General features: G+C 40.0%; 1 protein-coding gene across 1 annotated transcript in view; it reads left to right on the forward strand.

Annotated features, from left to right (window-relative positions):
* Positions 1–14,258, forward strand: part of LOC124589362 (unconventional myosin-XV) — a 931,914-nt gene that overhangs the window by 914,627 nt on the left and 3,029 nt on the right. The window contains exons 56-57 of the mRNA XM_047131550.1: positions 145–349; positions 14,097–14,230. Of these exons, the coding sequence (XP_046987506.1) occupies positions 145–349; positions 14,097–14,230 (339 nt within the window). The remainder of the gene's footprint in view (positions 1–144; positions 350–14,096; positions 14,231–14,258) is intronic.

The raw sequence follows: 14,258 nt of genomic DNA on the forward strand, positions 1-14,258 counted from the left end.
TAATAAGCAAGTTGATAAATACACAAAGTGTTATGTTTAGTGTGAATTATTTAGATCAGAGAAAGAATGGGTACATTACCAGAAGAAGATGCGTTTTTCTGTAAAAGGCATAAGTACAAATGAGTGATTTTTGTTTGCCCTCAGTATGACATTGCTAAGATGGCTGCATTACTGCATCGTGCTGCTGACATGACACATCTGCCAACAATGAAAGAAACGAAGTTCTTGTTACCAAAGCCTGCCTTATCAGTACGTGATGTGAAACCAGCTCAATGGGTAAACATGGTGCAGAGCAACTGGCATGATGTCCAAGGACTGTCTACAATACAGGCCAAAGCACAAGTATTAGGTAAGTCCTGCTTCATTTATGTCTTATATATTCTGTGTGTTTAACTTGTGTTACAAGTGACAACCCATTTTGCAAAACTTGCATTATTCTTCTACATGTGTATATCAAGAGGGCATTGTGTATAGGTGCACATGGTTTTAATGCCAAAATGGATTGACATGATCCACACAAAAATGTAGGAAGATAGGATGTAAGAAGTGCAAAAGTGAAATCTCAGAGTTTACTGAATGCATTTAAAATTTATTGTGTTTAATCAACAATGTCAAGAGAGAGACTAACAGCCTGAAGTATGAAAATATGCATTAGATGTCAAAACAAAACATCCATGAACTGACACAAGATAGTTCCGATAATCATCAAAACAGAAATGTTATCTGCAGTAAGTGAAACAAGGCTTATGAGTGTGAACAAATAATAAATAATGCATAGTGATAAATATATTTGTACTTTAACAAACAACGTAAAGGTCATGTGCAGTGTTATAAAAACAGAAACTGGTGAAAACAGAGCAACATGTAAATATATAACAGTATCACAAGAAAATAAAGAAATAACAAACCCCTTAGAAGTAGCTTACATATTTAATGACTTTCTACTGGCATTTTTGATAACATTTCTTGTGGAGAAGTGCAGTGGTCTGACTAAAATACTTTAAAAATGGATTAAAATCTGTCTTGACTGCAATAAAATATTTATTTGCAGTGGTTACCAGTTTTAATCAGAATATGGCCAGCTTCAGGCCATTTATACCATGATGGTAGGCAGTGGCAGTGAACAAAGCATGTGTTGTGGCTCCACAAATGTTTGTGCAAAATGGAGTAAGCATAAAGAACACCTTAATGCAAAATCGAGCAGGTGACATTCACTGCCACTCCCTACCATCATGGTGTAAATGGTCTGAGGATGTTACAATCTGACAAAAACTGGTAAGCAGTGCAAATAAATATCTTTTCACGGCCAAGACTGTTTTTAATCAATTTTTAAAGTTTTTTATGGGCATTGCAGAGAATATGGTAAAATCAAACATAAATAAGAATACCCATTCTAATAAATATAAAGTAAGCATCTGTTGTGGGTCAACATACATCAGCACTGCCACACGAGGTGAAGTAGCAAAAGCAATAAAAAGACTAAAAACTCCAACTCTGCAGGCAATGACGGTGTCCCTGCACAATATTAACTAAAAGTGCTGAAAACAAGTTGAATTACTTAAACTCGTATGTGACTTCTCAGTTCAAGCAGGCACTTTCCCTGATGTACTGAAAACATCTAAAGTAATTCCAATGTATAATAATTTTGAAGGGATAATGTAAATAACTACAGGCCCACCACAATTTCTCTTCCATTTCAGAAATATTAGAAAAAGTTATGTATGACAAACTTAGCGATTTTGTAAATAAAAGCAAACTCCTATGTAATGAATAAAACAAATACAGAAATAAGACGTCAGCAACAACTGCCATTTATGACTGCATAAATTGCATACTAAGCCTGATGGACAAGAAAGAGGATTGAAAAAGAGTATTTACTGACCTATCAAAAGCTTCGACATGGTTGATTGTAAGAGTCTGCTGTCAAAGCTTGTAAAGTATGATAATCAATGTCTGTCTAACAGTTGGATCATTGTCTCCTGAACAGTCATAAGCCAGCAATGAGCATCAGGTTCACTAATGCCAACCTTAAAATTACTTTCAACACTTGACACAGTATAATGTAATCATATATGGCCTACTCCAAGGATCACTAATGAAAACACTTCTGAGCCTTTTATTCATTAATTATCTAAGCTTAAATGTGTATGCTCATAAAACAGACATATTTGCATATGACACCAAAATGCTATTAAAAGGGGGAAGAAAGAAATAATTACAGCAATGAGTAATCGCTGTCACAGAACAAGTTAGCAGTGGGGCACAGAAAATCAGCTTTCAACAAACAAACAACGCTAGTGCAATAAAATATTATGATGCTCTGAACAAAGATATGTACATCACATTTCTGTCCATCAATGATGAACCACTTGGTAACAATACAGAAACCAAATTCTTAGGATTATGGCTGCAAAAGAACATAAAATGGAAAAAGCATATACAATATCTTAACTCAAAATTGAGCAAGACCTGCTACCCTCTTTGTTCATTAAACTCTTGCTGTCATGAGGAAAGAAGTAAAGAAAGTATATCTTCCCTTCTTTCACTCTCACCTTAAACATGGGGTCACATTTTGGGGAAATGCTAAAGCAGCTATCAGCACATTCAAACCAAAACCAAACTGCAAAAAAAAGTGCTATTAGTGTTCCAGTATTTTACTTTTACAATGCATATACATTATGGAAACCTTTGTATTCTTTAAAATAAGTGTAATAGTTAAGGACAGTAGATTCCAAATAAAATTCGATATTCATAACAGCATTACCAGACTAAACAGAAACTTATATGCGACCCAAATTGATATGTCCTTGTGCCAAAACTATACTTTCCACATGGTGTTCAATTTTGTAACAGACTTCCTGAAAACATAAAAGCAAATACTGAGGTCAAAACCTTTGGAAAATCTTTAAAGTCATATTTACGGCATCCGTGGTATTACTACCTTAAAAGAATGTATGATGTGTATTATATAATTGAGTCCAAATCTGAAAGCAGGGTTGTCAGTGAAATATAATACTTATCATTGAAAGCATGTTTATTACAAGCAGCAATGTACAGCCAGAACAGGACATAACTTAACTTTTGGATGGGGAATACTGCTATTTATCCAAACATCAAATATTCCAGAATATACTAACATTACAAATGAAGGACATTTTGAGAACCTTCCAGAAACAATAAATACTGGAAAGCATGGGGTTTGGACTGGCAGGTTGCAGCACATCAGCAAGTGGTGATAGCTGCTACGCCGCACTGCATGCAACACAGCTTGCGACATTGCTCCCTCATCTGGAGAAACAGCGACCCGCTGATTCAGAAGTTCTCGTTGGAACTGACTGCAGCATCCTGGATTTAAATCTTGTTAATAGGCCTCTGTATGCCAGCACTGACAGATCCTCACACACTGGTTGTGTTGTCACATTCTTGTCACTATGTCAACCTTAGATGGCAGCCCTGCCCATTGAAGCTTTGCGATCGTTGAGTGGGTCTTCAGTTTCCTTGAGGCTCCCATCATTGATCTGTGCCTCTGAAATGTTGTAGGGCTTCATACGAAGGACATGGACGATGTCTTTGAACTTTTGCCTTCGTGATGAAGAACCATAATCCTCAACTTCGCATATGATGGCCAACAACCAAGGAGGGCATGATGCAGCCTAAAGTAGTGCTTAGTAACTTATCTGATAGTCCCACTTTCTAAACATGCTTAAAAATTCATACCAAGTCTCCCAGGATGTGTCTCATTGGCCACTGCTTGGTGTTATAGTGCTTTTGGTCTGTCTCCTGGGCATCCAGTTCTGTATGCAAGCCAGCCATTTTAGTTCTTCGGTCCTTCTGATGAAGTGTTATGGGTAGTCATCGTGAGTTTTTGTCCATTTCAAAAGGGAACAGTGTGTCCATTGTCATATCATCATCGTGACAATGGAGCAAAAGACCAGTGTAAAGTGCGTAGTATTTCACGTCGCTGTTTTGTATGTGTATGTAACATGGGGCAGCATTGTATCTCAGTCACTGTTCAACGTCAACATACATTGAGAGTATATTTGCCATCGTCTTATTAAAATGCTTTGTGAGACAATATGTTCATGAGTGGGATGCAGTTGTCATCCTTTGGGTGATGATGCAACAAGAAAACTTTTTCATGATCAGAGATTGTCGCACAGGGTGCTCCATGCTTCAAAATGATGTCTTCTGCAATGAACCTCACAATTTCCAGAGCTTCGGCAGTTGGCAGTGCTTTCTTGACAGATTAGTGGGAGAGGTAGCCAGTGCAGATTATTACCCATCATTTCCTGTTTTTGGACTGTGGGAACCTCAATAAGAGGTCAATTTCAACTTGATTGAATGGCACTGCTATAGGCGGAATTGGTACCAAATACTCTGGAGGTAACTGTGGAACATACTTCTGCTGCTGGCATTCTTTACAGTGGCTCACATAGTGTCTAACAGATTGGTGGAGGCTTAGCCAGTGATACCTCTGCATAATTCTGTCTAGAGTCATCACAAGTCCAGAGGACCAGATGTTGTAACTTTGCGGAAAAACTTCAGGACAGTTGGCCTTAGATAAGCTGGGATAGTGAGCAACCATTTCTGCCCCATTGGATCATAGTTCCTCATATACAATATTCCATTTATTAATTGGAAGTCTCCTTTGGTTGGCTACTCATTCTTAGGGCTTCTATGGTTTTCAGCAATGCTGGATCTGCCCTCTGCCCAGCAATAATGTAACTTAATGCAACAGTGACTAAGATTTCATCCATAATGCTGCATTCCACTACAGGATTCCTGGAAAGGCGGTTGGCATCCTTGTGTCAGCGTTTGTTATTGTATACCAGTGTGACATCATAGTCCACGAGCCTCAGTGCTTATCTTGCCAGTTGATCAGACATACCCTGAAGTTAGTCAGCGAGCATAGAGAATAGTGACTGCCACAACAGTGAATGGTCTCTCAAATAAGTAAAGCTGGAAGTAATTGGTGACCCAAACAACTGTAAGGCAATTTTTCTCAGTTTTGGAGTAGTTTATCTTGTACTTGGAAAGTATTCTGCAAGTGTAAGTGATCACCTTTTCTTCCTGAATTTACACCAGAACAGCACCTGCCCCATGACGTCTAGTGTTAGTCTGAAGTTTTGTCTTAGCATTCTTGCCATACATTGCTAGTACTGGAGAAGATCTTAGTGCCTCCTTAACAACAAGGAAAATCTTTGTTGCACCTCATTCAAGAAGAATTTGGCATCGCCCTGCAGTACTTCTTATACAGGACACACATCTTGATACAGAAGTCCTGAACTTATTGTACGGGACACACACGTTGGTACAGAAGTCCTGAATGGATCAACAGTAGTATGAGCACATTCCAGGAAAAATTCTCACATTAGGAATATGCCAAGGAGTTGGAGAAGCTGCAACTGCTCTTATTTTATCTTGTTAGGATTAACTCCATCGCCATTCACTAGTTCCATCAATACTTTTATTTTTTGAGTGGCACACGGGCACTTTTTTGGATTCTCGCAGATGCCTGCAGTTCAGATACACTTCAATGCAATTATCAGGTGATTTAGATGTTCTTCAAAGGTCTCTGGAAAAGCAGCAGTGTCATCTGGATCTCAAAGACATGTCATTCATTTATAGCCCAATCGACAAAGACCAAAAGAGGTCGAATAGGAGAAAAAACCTGACTAATCACAAATTTTTGTACAGTAGTATGAGAGAGTGTCATGAACAATGTGCAAAGAATCCCCACCTGTGGGGTGTGAGCATGGTCGTGGGGGGTGTTTAAAGTTCAGTTTTTAGTATCTTTCTTGACTACCTCAAAAATTGTGGCTTGCCTTGAAAATGTGTCCCAGTACAAAATTAAACTACATTAAATTTCCTACAAAAAAGTTCATATTCATTTTTTTCTCTAGTACTAATAGTTTCCATTTTTCAGGGGATGCAGTAATTGCAGATTATTAAAAACAGTTTTAGTGATATAAAATTACTGTATACTATTAAATTAAGTAGGTAAAGAACAGATATTAAATGCATGTACCATGTATAGGTGCAGTAGAGCTGTATTACGGGATAAATTGTGGTCTGGGAGTGTAAAAGTGTTGAGGGGATGATGTGGATGGTAGAAGCACAACAGAAGATAGATTACTGGATTGTGGTCGTGCTCTTCTCACTTTCATAGACCTGCAAACTGAAGAGTGAATAGGTACTTCCCCCAATATATCTACCCCACTACACCTCAAGAAACAACTACAGAGTGTTTCACAAAATTACACTAACTCTCTGAAGCGCACCTTACAAATCACAGATGGCGCAGTGTACAGACATGCCCGAGGAGATGTTAGCTTTCCACAAAGCGCATTAACACTACATGGAATACAGATATGAATCACTAATAATAATAATGAAAGAAACACATATGGACAGAAACTACATAAATCTGTGCACACTGTTCTACATTGCTAGAGGAGAAATTGATATTTAGTCTCCTATATGGCAGCTGTAGCATTCTTCTAGGAAAAGCAACTTTTCCTATAATGCGTGCTGCTCACTTTTCAGTGTTCAGAGAGGCTGTACTTCCCCAGCATTTTCTGTTCAGTTCTCTTAAGTAAGTGAACAAGATGACTTTACTGAGCTCATGTTTATATATTGGAGTTATTTTTAGTTTGTGAAATGAATACTTATTTGCAGTTGTTAAGTGAGCTGTTGTGTTATGAGCAACATTGGAGCTTTCAGCTGCCTACCATACTGAAGAGCCTACCCCAAGTGTAATATGCTATCACTCACTGGAGTACGTTTCATAGCGTGAGTGGCATCATAATGCATCTGAAGAGGCCCAGTGGCATAAACTGTCTCACTTTGCAAATCAAGTAGGCCTCCTAAATGTTATGTATCTTCAGATATTTCCATGTAAGTCAAGCAGCGCATTACAGCAGATTGCTGCTGCAGAACCGAACATGATCAGTCTTATTCCATCACATGTATTCACACCCACCTTGTAAGATATGCAGTGGATGTGTGGTAAATGACTCCACTTAGTGCACCCACCTCTACAAATGTTAGCAGTTCCTGACTGGAAGAGATTTATGCAGTCTGTCAGTAGCACAATCAATAAACAGAGAAGTCAGTAACTTTCTGGTCATCCACTCGTGTGACCATAACACAATTGCATGGCTTTACCATACATTGTTAATATCAAACAGCAGCAGGAGGCCACATTTAGTAATCCAGTTCCTTTCCCCCTACACTACGAAGGTCACTGACAATATCACAGTTGCACTTCTCTGCCATTGTTTATAGTTACATAATGTACATTAAATCTCACTTAACAATTGCAAATAAGTGCTCTGCTATACCTTTGGGTAGCCAGATATTGGTGTGTACATTGGGACTCCAGAAGAATTGGAGAAATATAGGAAGCTGCCTGGCAGGAGAACTGCCTGCAGTGGAATAACTCAGATTAATGGTAGAGGAGCAAAACATGACAGACAAACTGCGGAGTAGATATCAGTCTGGGACAAGAACAAACAACCTAGATGACAACAAGCATTCACCACAACAATGACTGCAAGGCCAAGAGCAGTGGACGGACATATCGAAGATGCGACCAAAGAGAGTAACGAGTGACAAACAAGGTAGTTATCAAACAGTCCTAGTACAGCAAAGACAGATCCAAAAAGATCAAGTGCAAGCACTGAACTAATCAGCTGTGCACTGATTGGCCACTTATACAATAGCCATGTGGAATGCTATGGGCCGCTACATTCATGCGGCGAGACGGTGGTGCTCTAGCCGTGCAAGCACAGTGCTGTGCGGCCATGGTGCCCCATAATGGTCATGTGAGTCCATCTCCTTTGGCGGGCATTCAACCTCTGTGGCAGCCAATACCAGATACTCATTTAATAAACCAAAAATAACTCCACTATATAAACACATGATCAGTGAAGTTCTTTTGTCTACTCATGTAAGAAAACTGAACATAAAATGCTGGGGAAGTATATACTTTCTGCAGACTGAAAAGTGAGCAGCATTTATTATAGGGAAACTGCCTTTCTTGGAAGAATGCTACAGCTGCCATACAGGATGATGAAGTATCAATTTCTCCTCTAGCATGCATTTCTTTCATTAGTATTATTAGTAATTCGTATCTGTGTTACATGGAGTGTTAATGCATCTTGTGGAAAACAAAAGCCCACAGGTGTGCCTGCACACTGTGTTGTCTATGATTCATAAGGTGCACTGCAGAGGGTTATTGTAATTTTGTGAAACACCCCATAGTTGCTTCTTGTGGCATAGTGGGGTAGATAGAGTGGGGAAGCACCTGCTCACTCTTCAATTTGCAGACCTATGAAAGAGTGACCTACCTTCCCTCTTGCTTTTTGCCATCAACAAAAGCTTCACATTTAAAATAAGTATCTCCATTGATGACTGAGTCTTATCTTTCTGATGACTCTTGGATGTTGTCTTTAATGGCAAACAACCATTCAGAACAATTTGTTGATCTTGGAAATAGATTCATCAATCTTGAGCTTGCAATGCTTGCAAGAAGTCCCACCCAAGACAAATGTTATGACTACAATCTTATAAAACAACAAATTTGGAGATCTGTGTCTTGTCATTGACAGTTATTCTTCCCATACATGTCCCTGTTGGCTGGATATATTTCCTATTTGTGACTTTCAGCACAATTGCTTTCTTATCAAGAAACGTAGTATTCCGAAGTTGTCAATGATAGGCATTCAGCATTATAGAAAAGGAAGTCCCTGAGATGACTACCACCCAGACAAGTTGGCTGTTGATGATGAGATCAGGGGGTTTCCTGACTTGTTTGTGTCTGTTGTCCATGGAGGATTTTCAGTGTGGTGGCCTGATCCTCGTAGATGTATGCCTCGCTTAGTTTTTCTGAACTCACCAGCTAAGAAAGTAACTGGACCTCCATATGGCAAGAGGGCATGGCTGTGTTGTATTGATGAGCAACCTTTTTCAGTGTACAGTGACGGGCTTTGTACTGCATGTTGACTATAACCATCTGTGCTTGACTGTCATGAACAGAAGTGTTACATTGATCAACATCTGATGGTATAGTAGTTGTTGAAAACTCATCCTCTTTCTCTGCAGTAGCATACAATGTATCTAGGGAACACACAGTGACAATAAACCCAATGTGTTGTCCTGTGCCCTCTAAATGTTTGTTCTTCTGCGGGGCGTTATATTTGGTGGAGAAGTTGGTTATACCTGCATTGATCAGGTGCCAGGTTGTTGTTTGATGACGGCAGCCAGAGTTGGTCAGATCCATTCCCCGTGTCGCATTTGACTGGTGGTTGAGATTGGTGATAAAGATCGAGGCACCTCTTCTTCAACATTCTCTGTAACCACCTGAGATGTATGGGGCCAACATTATTGTCTGCTATCTCTTGCTTACTCAGTCAAACAGTTGTGGCTGCCGTAAAGTAGTGTACCTCTTTTCTTACAAGCTGGCATATGAGAGAGGTGATATAATGGTGGCCTTCTAAAATTGGTGTAGAGACTACTTGTGGGAGTCCTTCATACTTCTTTTGTCTGATTCTTTTTGTTGAATTTCCTTGATGCACTGTCACTTAATTAATTCCTCTGTTGTGACGTCCTTTACCAGAAGAGCTTGGTACATGTCTTCTGTGACTCCTTTCACCAAGTATGAGATGTCAGTTTTTGTGATATTCAGATTCACAGTCAGAATTTGGTAGTTAAGAGAGTGCATTGACCTCTGTACAGCAACAGGGCAAGGCTATTGCGGATTGTAGAGCAGATTGTCCAATGTATGAAGATGAACTTTGTCCCACAGGTGGGCTATAATTATCTGCAGTTCTGCATTCTGTTTGTACAGTAGTGTCGTTTCCCCATGACATTGGGCCCTGTTCTTCAATTGCTCTTCTGCTAAGTGTATGTGATGCTGATTGTTGCCAAACGTTTTCTTTAGGTCAGCCTGGAATATATCCCTGCTGTTGACCTTCTCTTCATTGACCTTGAACTGTTAGTAGGATGTGCATTCCAAGTAAAAGTACACATTTGTCAAGTGCATCATGTCACCCCACCTTCCATATTTGACAACTCAGTTGAATGCTTTCAGCCATTTCATCAGGTCCTGACCAGAATCTCTGTAAAACATTGATGGATGGTTGATGTGCAGTTGACTTACTACTGTTTTATTGGCCTCCCGAATATATGGACTGTGGAAATGATATACTGCATGCAGTGCTTGATTTTTGACACTGTTACCTATCAGAGGCTGTTTTTGAAATTTAGACTTGTTCAAACAGTATTTTAAATGTCTTTCTGAGTATTTTCAAACTATGAATACAGCATTTGATTTACATTGCTTCAACCACAGCAAAAGCTCTACCACAACACATCTCAAAATTTGTGGTTCTGATGCTTTTCGTCAGAGGTACTAGCATGCTGTACCAGTGTGTACCACCACAAATCAAGCACTGACAGCATTTATTCTGGTTCCTGTCTGTATAGGCAGTGACTTTCATGTCATCTAATTGAAGCCATTAATGATGTAGATGCTCTCAAGTATGCGACATCTCCACCGTTGCAGCCAAAATCAAGTGAAGATTTGAAAGCAGGTTCATCAGTGAAGTGCATCACTGAGCCCTGAAGGCATGTTTATTATGAATAGCAATATACTACCAGAAAAGAACTGGAAGGAGAGTGCTGTTATTTATATGAGCATTGAGTACTCCTGAATATACAAACATAAGAAACTCCAAGAACCTTCCAGAACTGATAATTACTAAATTGAAAGTAATAGCTGGGAATTGGGTTTGAACTAGCAGCCCACAGCATGCCAGGCAGCGATGCTAACCATATGTCACACTGTATGCGGTACAGCTCACAGCAATATTTAAATGTTTGAAGTGTATTATTTGACAATACTATGGAAAGGATAGTTGCTACTCCTCATATAGTGGAAATGCTGAGTCGCAGATAGGCACAACAAAAACACTGTTGAACAAAGCTTTTCACCAAACAGGCCTTCATCAGAATTTGACAAAACACACACACACACACACACACACACACACACACACACACACACACACAAACGCAACCCACACATACATGACCACAGTCGTTGGGTGACAAGGCCAGGCCCATATGTATTATTTGTAACTTTCAATATGTGTACATAGAAATCACTTTCACCTCTGCACATATAAATTGACTTTTACAATGTCTTATGCATAAGCTGCTTTTGTAAATTACAGGACCAGTAAAAAATACATTACAATACACTACATCGTATGTTGCCTGATATGGTGCCTTGTCCTGCTGCTAGTCATTCCCTATCCTGTTTCACATGCTAATGGAGTGAGGGAAAAACTACTCTCTGTATGAGCTCTCTCTCTCACCTTGTCTTCACGTTTGTTGATTGAGATATGTGGCATTGTTCTGCAGTCTGTTGCACATGTCAGTCCTCTAAAGCTTCTTAATAGTGTTTCGTGAGAAGCATATTTTCTTCACTGTAGGAATTCGCTCATGAGTTCACGAAGCATTTCCATAATATTCACGTGTTGATAATAGATCTAGCAGCACCCCTTTGAATTGTTTTGTGTTCCTTTAACACAAACTGCTGGGGAATCCAAACTCTCGAGTGGTACTCAAGAATAGATCAGGGAAGTGTTCTTTGCCCAGATACATTTATCGCTGAGTTACACTGCCCTGGAATTCTCCAAGTGACCTAAAGTGAACCATGTACTTTCCCTACAATTGACCTGGCATGCTCATCCCATTTACATCACTTTGCAGCAATCCACCTGCATATTTATTCAACTTGACTGTATCAAGCAGCAAACTGCTGATACTGTATTCGAACTTTATAGGATTCATTTTCCTACTTATTTGCATCAATTTATATTTTTCCACCTTTAGAGCAAGCTGCCCTTCATCACACCAAATAAAAATTCTCTCCAAGTTATCCTATATCCTACAGTCACTTAAAGATGACACTGACCTACACACCACAGTATCATCAGCAATCAGTCACAGATTTCTGCTCATGCCATCCATCAGATTGATATGTATTTAGAGAATTTTATAAAGTCTGGTCACCAGTTTTGTAAAGGCCTCGTTGCTGACGCTGTGGAGGCCGAGTTGCCAATGTAGTTAAAGTAGGCCGAGATTGTGAGTTCGTGAAATGTCTTCCGTTGCAGCACATCACTAAAAGAATTTCTCCCTGCCACTATTACACAGCTATGCCCCATGGTCAGGTAACAGGACAGGAGAACGAAGATTCTAGAACAATCCAACAAATTAGTAACTTGTCTTTGTGACTAGTTGAATTTGTGTGGTTGTTATAAGTATTACTCGCAAGCAATCTTTGCAGAATATATCATAATTTTGGATAATTAACATATATTAGTAGCTTATTTAAAATACTGTTTAAGAAGTATATCATAATGTACAACTACTTTTCCTTTGAAGAAAAGGTTTACAAACAAATTCACTGCAAAGCCATGGGCACCCACATCATACCCTGCTTCAACCTGTTTATGGGTCATCTAGAGGAAACCTTCCTAGCGTCCCAAAATTCCCAACCCATTAGTCTGGTTCAGGGTCAGTGATGATATCCTCATGATGTGGACTCAGGACCAAGACACCCTATCTGCATTCCTCCACAGCTGCAACATTTTTTCTCCCAACCACCTCACCTAGTCCTCCTCTATCCAGTGTGCCACCTTCCTGGACATTGACCTCCACCTCTGTGATGGTTCCATCCACATCCCCGCCCACATTAAACCCATTAACCACCAACAGTAACTGCAGTCCCTTACACACCAAAAAATATGTCCTATGTGATGAGAACTCTCTTGCCCAGTATGCCGGAGGTCTCACAAAAGCATTCACAGACAGGCAATACACCCCAAACATAGTCCACAAACAGATTTCCTGTCCCATAGCCTTATACACCCCCAACCTTCCCACCACTTCCCAAGAATCATCTACAGAGGAACACCTTCTCGTCACCCATTAATGCCCTGGACTTACCTATCCTTCATGGGGGCTTTGATTGTCTCTCATCCTGCCCAAGATACTTCTCAGCCCTCTTAAAGTGGTGTTCCATTGGCTGCCAATCTACACAATATCGTAGTCCATCCCTGTGCCACTCCCTTTTCCAATCCCTGGCCACAGGGATCGTACCCCTGTTGCAGACAAAGGTGTAAGAACTGCCCAATAGTACTCCCTACTCCAGTTCTGTCACAGGCTTAATGTATCCCATGAGAGAATAGGCCACCTGTGAAAGCAGCCACATCATATGCCAACTCTGCTACAAAGCCTTTTATGTTGGTGTGACTACTAACCAGCTGTCCATCCGGATGAGTGGCTGCAACCAAACTGTTTTCAAGAACAAAGTTGACCACCTGGTGGCAGATCATGCAGATGAGCACAGCATGCAGAATCTTAATGACTGCTTCACAACTCGAGCCATCTGGATCCTTCCCTCCATCACCAGTTTCTCTTAGTTATGCAGGTGGGAGTTGCCCTTACAACACATCCTCCACTCCTGTAATCATCCTGCACTAAGTCTCAGGTAAACCACTGTCATTGCACCCTCCACCCAACAGTTTCACCTTCATTCATTGTGTCACCCCCTCCCAATTCACATTTCCGTGTCACCTTCGGCATGTGGTGAATCCCCCTGGCCACTACAATCATGCCAGTCCATATACCTGTCGTGTCTCCCTCTTGCATTCCTAGCCAACAAACCTGCCACCTCCCTCCAAGCCTATAGCCACCCACCTCAAGTCCCTCTCCCTACCTCCCATCTCCTTCTCCCTCTATGCACCCCACCTGGCAGTTCCCCCGCCACAACCAGTGCACCTGCTGAATAACCACTATAGCTCGTCAAAGGAGAACTCAAAGCTAGCAAGGTGGTTTTTTTTTTTTTTTTTTTTTTTTTTTTTTTTTTTTTTTTTTTTTTTTTTTTTTTGCCTATCGACAACTCAATACGTCTGCTTTTCAGTGGATGGTCTCCTTTAATCCTAAAGTATTTACATTGTACAAGAACTTTACTACAACACTTATATTGCTTTTCCATTTTATAATAAATATTATTTATTTTACAGACATTTTATCTAAATGGCCATTGTTTGGATCTAGTTTCTTTGCTGTAAAGCGTGTGTCAGATCCAAAAGAGCGTTCAGAGCACATTTTGGCCCTCAATAGACATGGTGTCCATTTCATTGATCTGGTGACACATGTAAGTATGAATGTGATTTAATATTATT

Source organism: Schistocerca americana, chromosome 2, assembly GCF_021461395.2.
Source record: "Schistocerca americana isolate TAMUIC-IGC-003095 chromosome 2, iqSchAmer2.1, whole genome shotgun sequence".
Classification (NCBI taxonomy): Eukaryota; Metazoa; Arthropoda; class Insecta; order Orthoptera; family Acrididae; genus Schistocerca; species Schistocerca americana.